The 10348-nt window shown below is 32.9% G+C and overlaps 2 protein-coding genes across 2 annotated transcripts; both read right to left on the reverse strand.

Annotated features, from left to right (window-relative positions):
• Positions 1–1228: 1228 nt before the first annotated feature.
• Positions 1229–4085, reverse strand: LOC110601088 (EEF1A lysine methyltransferase 4). Its single transcript, XM_021738097.2, has 8 exons — positions 3684–4085; positions 3481–3577; positions 3097–3235; positions 2458–2540; positions 2221–2355; positions 2025–2129; positions 1671–1807; positions 1229–1571 (listed from the first exon to the last, which is right to left on the reverse strand). Exons 1-7 carry the CDS (start codon positions 3911–3913, stop codon positions 1676–1678), a joined length of 921 nt encoding a protein of 306 aa, XP_021593789.1. The 5' UTR covers positions 3914–4085; the 3' UTR covers positions 1229–1571; positions 1671–1675.
• A 247-nt stretch (positions 4086–4332) lies between these two features.
• Positions 4333–10348, reverse strand: LOC110600754 (protein TIC 62, chloroplastic). Its single transcript, XM_021737616.2, has 14 exons — positions 10100–10348; positions 8950–9067; positions 8805–8877; positions 8665–8704; positions 8342–8518; positions 8172–8253; positions 8005–8077; positions 7785–7895; positions 7140–7283; positions 6890–7026; positions 6060–6263; positions 5614–5814; positions 4958–5131; positions 4333–4680 (listed from the first exon to the last, which is right to left on the reverse strand). Exons 1-14 carry the CDS (start codon positions 10278–10280, stop codon positions 4629–4631), a joined length of 1767 nt encoding a protein of 588 aa, XP_021593308.1. The 5' UTR covers positions 10281–10348; the 3' UTR covers positions 4333–4628.

Consider the following 10348-nt stretch of genomic DNA (forward strand, 5'->3'; position numbering starts at 1 on the left):
AATTATTAATAATTATATTAATATATAAAAAATTTATAAAGTTACCACACAATTAATATTTTATAAGTATGAAAAAGATACTTGCACATTTCTAAATTGTTTATGTAATAATATATTTTATTCATAAATATTAAAATAATAGTTAATAATTATATTTAAAATTAAATATATATTTTTTACATGTTAATATAATATAAATTTCTTTCAAAACACATGTTTAAAGTTAATAATTGAAATTTCATTAATTTAATTAATTTATTTATTTATATTAATAGATATTATATTTAATTATTTTTCTCTTATTAAATCTATGATGTATTACTCAATTATTCTGTCGCTTTAACTTTTAATAATAAGATATACAATTTTTTAAAAAAATAAAATTCAATTCTTTTATATTTTAAAAAAATTCATTTAGTTGTAATCAATTTAAAATAAAATTTAATTAAAATATTTTATATTAAATAAATTTATAATAAATTTTAAATTGATTTAATTTATTTATCCTTCTTTTTAAACTAAATATAAATATTTATCCCATTTAAAAAAAATATTTATTTTTATAAATAACAATCATTTTTATTATTGATTGAAAAACAGTATTAATATTTTTATAACATTTTTTTTTTGAATCAAATTTTTATAACATTTAAAATCTGAATTTTATATAATTTTTCACTATTAAAAATATAAAAATTATTTTTTAAAATTAACAAAATAATATAATAAATTTTTAATATTAATTATAAATGTATTAAATATTAATAGCCACTGTTAAATTAAAATAATTTTTGTAAAAAGTAATTATTACTTAAAAATAAAAATAAAATTAAAATTAAAATAAATAAAAAAACAAAAAATAGAAAAAATAAAATGAATTTTCAAAAGTTAATTAAATAATTTTAGAGAAATATTTTTTATAAAATTCTAATAATTTTGTTGTAATTTATTTTTAATTCAAAATCAATTTAAATAATTTTAGAGAAATATTTTTTGTAAAATTCTAATAATTTTGTCGAAATTTATTTTTAATTCAAAATCAATTCTCATAAAAATTGAAGAGAATTAAATTCTTATAGTAATTTTCTTTTAGTTTTGAAAATAAAATATAAATTTCATATTTTAAATATTAAAAATTATTTAAAGAAAAATTCAAGAACACACACACAACCACCGCCCCTACCCCACAGATCACACCACTTGTGGCCCTTTCAGTTTTAAAACCACATTTCCAGGAATCAAAATAAAAGATTTTAATTAACAATCAGCTTTAGTTTAACTGATCAAAAGCTCACATTGAATCCCATGACAATTCCAAAGATTGCTTGATCCTTATTTCTTCACCACCAGCATGACCATAAAGCTCAAACACGAACTCATATTCAATGGCTACAAAACCATCCGCACACACAATCTCCCTAATTTTCCTTCAATAGACAACAAATGTCAATGAGAGGTTTCATTTGTCGAATTGGGATCAAGTTTGAGAGATGAGCTTGTGTTTCTCCCCAGAAAGTTTGCTAGATGTAAAAAGGAGCTGCTATCTTGATTGGAAAGGAGCTTGTGTTGCCCAAAACCACAATTTACGGTTAAAATAGTCATGTGCTTAACTTGATTGGAAATATATTCAAGTCAATATCGCAACAGAAGAATCAGCAAACATGAGTTACAATTTCTAGGAATCATCATCATCAATGCTGGTCCGGAAAATGAAATCTTCACCCTCTAATTCTTCTTGAAGGAGACAAATTTGAGGTACCTCAATCTTTCTTGCACAAGATGATCTATCATCCGATGATCTTTTTCCCTGAAAAATATTGATATTTCCATTTAAAAATAGCTTACAAGTTTTAGGGAAAAAGCAATTAAGATTAATATACTTTGTTCTTCCCTCCTTCACTCAAAATAGTATGTAAACTAAGTGGGCTCTATGTGAACAAATTCCTAGTTGCCTCATGCCTTGCTAACATAGCTCACGAAGCATAAAGACCCTAAGGTTTTAGACAAACAATCTCAGTGCTTACCTTCCTCAAGATATAGAAAAAATAATGGAACCCATCACCAAAGGTACTCCATTCAATGGACCATGTATATTCTTGAGCATCAAATAAAGGGCGCCTAAAGTGTGGCTGCAGAGATGAATTTCATGTGAGTAACAATGACATAGGGTGAAATTAACCTCAATGACCAAAGAAGGAAAGATGAATTTCTTTGTTCTACCTGGCCAAAAGAAATTGAGATGAAAATGCCATCTGGTTTCAGCACCCTGTGAACGCCATCAAGCATTGCCTTGACCTGGGTTACAGTTGCAGGTCTTGGATTCCATGGGTCACCACTGTTAACAAACAGTACATCCTTGAAAGTAAAGGGCAAAAAAAAGTATGAATAAATATGCATCATTATCTTGTTAAACTGAAAAATGACCAAAAAAAATCATGGTATTGCTTCTCTATTTACCATGGTTCCTTTCTCAATAACAACATCAAAACACCCATCGCTAAAGGGCAGATCTAGCATGTCAGCTTCCAGCACTTTTATTTCTGATGATAAATGTGACAAGAAAGAAAAGTTTAAGAATCATACTACAGTTATAAACACCTTGTTGTTACTGGAGATAGACTTTGTCTACACCATTTAGAAACCAATACATTTAAGAAGGCTTCATTGCACACATCCAAACAAGTTAATAAGCTGACATTAGATCCAAAAAATCCAACAGTTGTTGGCAATGAAATCTTTAATGTCTAAGCCCCTCATTCAAGATCATATCACCATGGAGTATCCCCTTCCATGAGTTAAAACTGTGCACTATCACGTTAAAGCAATAACTTATCTTTATGCACAAACAAAAGAAACAGATACAAAGCCACCAGTGAAGTCTATATTCAGCAAACTCAGTATGACATAAAAAATTATTCATTGCAAGCAAGGAGAAACTCTTTTAGATTAACCCAATAGACCAAAGCTCTATATTGTGTTGTGATACCAAAGCAATAAATAAAATCATCAGAAACTTGAAATATAACAATAATAAAGATTATAAGAAGATAAGCTATGCAATATATATAGCTTTTAACACATACCCAAAAACCACACCTTTATATCCCTTGGCTGATAACCGTTGCAGCATCTTCTCCACCGCAACAGCAGACAAATCAATGCATGTTATGTCAGCAATTCCATCACTATACATTTCCTCACACAGTTGCGAGTTTCCACAACCAAGCTCCAACACCTTCATCATTCAACTCTCTTTATCACTATAGTGTTACAAAATAACTCTCGAATACTTAAAAAAACTCCTAGAATCATAATCAATAGCAAACCCAACAACAAACAATATAAAAACCTTGAGAAAGTTCGAGTATTGAAACATTTTTCAATTGGCATGTCCAGCAAAAGAAGCTTCAATTTTCCTATAATCCAAGATTATAGACAAAGAAATAAACATGTATGAATAGAGAAAGTGAGTGGATTTACTGAAGAGTTGGGATTGATATGGGCTTGAATGAGATGGCGAAAATGAGAGTAGTCTTTGAACCATTCATAATGTTCCTCTTTTTTGAATCTCTCATTCCTATAGATAAAATCAAAAGCAACAACAACTACAAGTATCTTCATGAGAGAATCAAATTCATTTCTTTTAATAATTACAGAGTACATAAACAAGAATCTTTTGTTACCAGTAGTTAGGATCTAGGTAAGCCAAAACCGTGGAGGGAGCTACACTCTCCTCACCGGTTGACGCTTGGGTCATCTCCATTCCACAATTCACAAATCGATTCCCAGTTTCCCAAATTTTCCTTCCTTCTTCACGGTTTGCGGACAAAACCCTAAAGCCTAAAACCTCAGTTCTTAAAGATTTGGGCTTTAGCATCAGCAAAGTAGGCCATCTTGTATGGATGTCGATCATGAGAATACATACCCACGAAGCCGAAGTCCATAATTTAACGGGCCACGCCGAAACTACAATTCTTGGGGCATTTAACTGAAACCCTGCTCGCCAAACTCCGGATGGGCGAGCTCAGGAACGGTGCTGCGGCTTTGGGGTCGTGTGTTGAGGTATTTGCTAGTTATTTCACATTAACTTTTACATTCATTTGATAATAAACTGAATATAAATTTATTAATATTCAACTCATTAGAACGACTGAATTTGCTGTTAAAAATAATTTATTTTAATAGAATTTAATTTATTAATACTACAAATTTTAGTGTTATGAGATTTTAAATTTAAATTTCAATAGATTTATTTAGATTAAAAAAATATGAATCAACAAATCTATTGTACACCAGATATACACATAATTACAAACCAAATCATTTTGCAAATTCTTTCAAGATATAATGATGCTTATATTCATTTGGAAATCAAATGGAATTTACTCTTTCACATCTTGTCAGCACAAAACAAATGAATTGAATTACAAAAACTTGTTGAAATTATACAGCAAGAAAATATTCATAGAACTTGCAGCCGCAAGTCAAGTTGCCAGCCTCTTCATAAGTTACAACCACAGTTGCTGAGTGAATCCATCCCAAGAACAACATCGAGATCGACAATGTGATTTGAAATGTTTTGGCTTTTTCTCTCTTTTTGTTCCTCTGGATATGCAGTTGTTTCAATACTATGTCCTTGGTGATGGCGATGGAGAAGTTGGCGGCTTCATGTCTTCATACCTTGTTATGAAAAAGTAATGGAGAAAGACCTCAGCAACTGTAATTTTGATCTCATGGCATACAAAAGGGTATGGCCTATGGCTTTCTGGGCTACTACAAACCAACCATCTTAAATAACACCAGATAAGTTGGCCAGGTTTTACAATGAAACCATCTCAGGCTTGGATTGGGCACTCGAGTTGGTAATGATTTTTATATATGCAGTTACAAAACAGCTAATCCCCCCAACCCAGAAAATGCAATGGAAAATAAACAACACCTAAGACATTGAGCTTACATGGCATAAGGTGAAAGTGGTCGTGGCTTTGGTTCTGTCTTTTGCTGCTCATCTTTTGGTACTGTCGGAGGTCCATTGTTGACCATGTTAGATTCTCCATTCGTGGAAGATGTTGGGAGTGATTCCCCTGGCGTAGTGGGAGATGGGGAAGTTGGTGGTTTGAGATCATTGTATCTGAAAGCATGGTGGTCTATAAATTATGGAAGCAAAGAGAAATGACCAGTGAATTTACTTCTAACACAAAATTTTGGCTAGACAAAGAAGAGCCTTTCAATTAAAGGAAGCCTGAGGAAAATTAAAGATAAATTCAGTCCCTGCCAGTTAATTTTGTGCAGTGGTGTAACTATTGAGTTTCATTTATCAATCCAAAAAAAGAAATAGATCATGGGAAACATAAGAAAAATAAGACAAAATTAGGAAAATAACCACTGAATCATATTTTTGGAAAAGAACATTAAGGATCAGTAATCTATATTCACTGGCAGAAACTCATTATGGTGAATCGGCATCTGGCATAGCAAGCATTTAGCTAGCGATAATAACATAGTGTTTATTCAGCAAGCAAAGAAGAATGTCCCAGCACCAAAGTTGATTAGCCGCTTTTTTTTTTAAGCTGCTATTATCTATTAAAATTTTTCAACAAATGACATACTTACACAGGGTATGGTGAAGGACCAGAAGTCAAATCCAGGGGAGGATTCTTCTCAGCCACACTACTAGTTGTAAAATTTGCTGCATCATTATTGCCTCCAGTTGCAGGTGGTTCAGCTTCTACTGGTGGTAACACTCCAGAAACTATTTCTTTGGGACCACTTGGTACTGGGCTCGGAGAGCTAGGCGGCTTCAAATCCTCATAACTACAAACAATGTATCAGCTGAATAATTAAGAAAACAAAGCATATGTCCTAAGGGGACAGCGCAGAAGTAAAGGTCTGGGATCTCCATAAAGAGGTATCAAGTTCAAATTCTTCTGAGTGGGGATGGGGGTTTATAGAAGGGAAGATTAACAATATATTGCGTAGCTCGTTTAAATTTTAATGTACCATATAAAGAAAAACAAACATGATCTGCTGACCGAGAGGAAACTAAAAGAAAGGCTTACGCAGCATATGGAGAAAGAGGCTGTCTGATCTTCCCTTCAACCTGGGCCGGTTTTTCCTCAGATACACCAGCTCCCACCTCTGGTGAGCTTGTTTGAGCATCAGCACTGGCAGGCTTTGAGATGGTACCTACGGGACTGCCGCTTTCTTTCTGACCAATAGGTGGAGTTGGAGTAGGAGAAGTGGGTGGTTTTAAATCATCATAACTGTCAATAAGAAGAACTAAAATGACAAAGAAGACCATGGCAATATATATTTGGATAGTATTATAGACAGAAAAATAAATAAAGCTTTACATCTTTACATAGGCCTTGAAGTAAATTGAGCTAACATAAGCCTTGGATGAGTAATCTTTCTAGCAAGAAAATGTATGTATCTAAAAACTAATCTTGTTTTACCTTTCATTTTCAGTTAAGAGCATATTTTAACGGATTGCCGAAATTTTACTTTGAAATAAAATGACCTTTCTAGCCAGAAAAAAAAATCTTGTTTAACCTTTCATTTTCAGTTACAAGCTAATTTTAACAGATTACTAAAATTTTATTTAGCATATCCTCCTCTAGTAGAAGCCTATGAGTGTCCATTCAAGGCTACAGGAGGCCGTCATATGGCCATGTACAGCCCCTGCAAGAACTTAAGTTGAAACATCTTTGCCACCGACAAGAGATAACAATACTCCTGCAAATTTGGCCTTCTACAGATTCACATAGAATAACAATAACCATAAAAATATGTTAAGGTATAACATTTGAAGTTTATTATCTGTATAATTTGCCTAAATCAATACCTCTTCATCTAGCTACAAAAATCAAGAGGAAGAGGTTTGTCTTACGCATAATAAGGAGAGAGTGGTCTAGTCACTGTTACTTGTTGAGGTTCCTTCTCTATGGAAGAAGGAGAACTTGGACTTGGAGCTTCTGCAACCTCCTTAGGAGCCACAGCAGCAGGCTCCTTAGCGGCATCCTGCTCCTGAGGACAAAACAAATTTTAGTTAAGCAATGTTTTTAATTGGCAAAATCCAATGAATAATATGGTATTTGATCTTTCATTTTTACATCTTGCAGGAAGTGGAACATCTATACCTTTGGTAAAACACGCTGAGATGGTATTCTTTTAAGAAGCTCATCCATTGGATTCAAGGGTGCAGTTGTCTCTGCAATTACTTCCACCACTTTACAGTAGGAAAGTCCACGGTTTTTAGCCATCACTGCCATGAGTTCAGCCACCTGAAATTTAAGGTGCAACAGCATAATTTAAATGGGAATGGGAAGTCATGGAAAGCATTAATATTATTGATCAAATTTTCCAATTATTTTGACCAATAACTTATGTATTTTGCATGAGATCTTCACTCACCATATATTCACAGGATAATCGAATTTAAATCAAAACCTAGCGAGTATAAGCAACTGAAAGAAAAGAAAAAAAAACAAAGAAAAGAAAATGGGCTAGTGTGACTTTTAGCTGAAAACTAAAGAAGTAAACAATGAGCAGTTAAAACCTCACAATCATCATTATACAAATGAGTCAACTAAGTTCTAGATTGAACTGCAGGAGAGAAAACGAAGCTTAAAAAAAAATACTACAGATTAAAAGCAAAGGCAGTTCTTTATTTCTTTTTCTCAATGTAAATTTTAATATTTTCACTTAGTTTCTTTACAATGTTGTTGCTATGAAAAATATTCAAAGAATCTTGTGTGTGAAAATAAAATTTAGAATAAGATTACCTGAAGAGTTGACACTTGGCCACCAAATAAAGTGTCTTCCTCTGATAAAGTAATATTATGTGTTTCTTTGTACGCATCAGTGGGACGCTCCATTCCTCCAGGTCTCACTATCTGAAGAGTATATAAGTAATCAAGTTGAAGCAAAGATAAACATGATAGTGTAACATAAAACCTATGCGTTGCGCCAAATCCATTTGCAAGTAATTCTTAGAGCGCTTACAGTGTAAGGAATGCCACTGGCTATGAGAGCTTCTTCTGCTTTTCTCTTCCAAATTAGGACACCCCAAAACAAACTGTAGCAGAAAAAGCAACCAAATGTCAATGAATCTCATCATCGACATTAATGCATATGCAAATTGTCTTTCTGTGTCAGATTACTAAACTTACTTTAGAATAGCTGCAGGAAATCCAACTTTGTTTGTTCCCAATGATGAAACCATAATAAAATGTTTAACTTTTGCAGCAGTTGCTGCAAATTAGAAACAATACTCAAGTTTCTAAATGTTGGAGCTTTAAGGCAATGAGATGCACATTCACCTATGCAATATCTTGTTTACCTGCATCAATGAGGTTCTTGGTGGCCTGATAATCAATCCGGTAAGGTCCTGTAATGTCAAATACCTCCTTCTCACTAGCTCCAATGCAGCAGATGACAATAGATGCATTGCCCAATGCTGATGCAATCTGATTTGGTTTCTCTAAATCACATTCTACCACTTCAAGCTTCTCTACGGCTGCTCTAAAGAACAAAAGAAACTTGTTATGTTCTTTGTATAGGAAGCCCTTTTTTATTTTAATATTCAGTATATATACACTATCATATACAAGTTCCCATTTCTTTTGTCCAAAATGATCAAAGTTCACCACTCTAATGTCTTACGCTGAGCTCCCTCGCCATCAAGTTTCATTTGCTTAACACTCTGCAGATAAAAACATTCTTTTAGGATATATACATACAATTTGAAATGAGAATGCATGCAGCAGAATATAGATTTTCTTTTTCATTAATGAAAGTTGTACCTGAACAAGAGTTTGTACTTTCTGAGAACTTCTGACTCCTGCTCTAACTTGGAACCCAAGTTTGAGAAGCTCTCTAAATAAAAGGACAATCATCAATAACATTTATAACCAATCATCAATTTGGATATTAAGCAGTAGAAGTAACCTCACTGTCCTTGACCCAACTCTGCCAGTAGCACCAGCAACAAATACAAGATTATCATCTTTAGTATCTGTTTCCTTTGGAACTGCCTCAACTGCCCCAGAGCTGAATTTGGTAACAACTAACAGAAATCCACAAACATGGATTGCACATAAAAAGAAGTTAACACAATGAATATATTTTAGTCTTCAAGCAGAAAACAAAGAAGAAAAAGAAAATCTTTCTCTCACAGATAGTTTAAAGATATAAATACAAAATAGTAATGTAATAGAAAAGAGAAATCTTCAATCATTCATGAGTCAGCCAATTCACTAGTTCGTCTTTTTGTTGACAAAATGAGTTATCTCAGTTCATCAAATTTCTAAGATTTAATAGCTATTTAATTAACTTTATAACAAAGATCCATTGTTTTAGTTGACCTTCTTATTTCACTTTAAAAAGAGAAAAAAAAAAACATTAATTCGGAAATATGCTCCTAAAAATAATTTATGGTAATTCTAATTAATTTCACATAATCAGCAATTCAAAAAAGAAAAAGAAAGAAATTCACACAATCAGAAAGTTTCAGGATGAAAGTCTCCCAATAAAAGAATAGGCATGCTTACATGCATATAAATCATAAAACCTGATACATAAGTGTAGAGTTGTGTAGAGCACAATATCAAAGCAAATCCTATTAATTAACTGCTTCTTGAGTTGTGTAGAGTTACTTCAACAAATTCTACATTGCAACATTCCCTTCATGTGAAGTTGTGAACAGAAGTGAAAATGCAAGTGCCACCTAATTTATGACTTCAGCATTATAATGCCTGACAGCATTTGATTCCTTTCCTGTCTTCAATAGGACCAACATTCCCTTGTTTTTTACCTGATCAAATACTATCCTACCAATTACTACTCTAAATGTGACCCTTATACCTGTAATTGGCAACCTAAGAACAATTCTAAAGGGATTATTTCAGAAGGGCGTCATACACCGGTAATCAATTCAACTGCAATGAAATCCCTCTTCTCTTCATGACAGAGGAAGATAAATTTCATAGTGCAGAGGCACCAAAGTAATCAAATATTCAAAAAATAAAAAACCCATTTCACAAACAAAGAAATATAACAAATTCATCAAATGTAGAACAGTGGGAGACTTGTTATATACCTGAGGCTTGAGCTTTGATGTCAAAAGTTTTAATCTTTCTGGCATGTGGATGCTTATTGAAACTGGGGAATCTGAGGACCTGACCATGTGCAGAAGCTTTATCAAGGAAACCAGTTTTGGTTAGAGAAGCGGGTATGGTGGGTATAGTAGATGACTGCAGGGAACAACTCTCCATTTTCATGGAGTGAGTTTGTTTCTGCTAAGGTTCAAAGAGAAAAACCTTCTGGCTATGTTCTGGTCTGGTTCCTT

Source organism: Manihot esculenta, chromosome 15 (assembly GCF_001659605.2).
Source record: "Manihot esculenta cultivar AM560-2 chromosome 15, M.esculenta_v8, whole genome shotgun sequence".
NCBI lineage: Eukaryota > Viridiplantae > Streptophyta > Magnoliopsida > Malpighiales > Euphorbiaceae > Manihot > Manihot esculenta.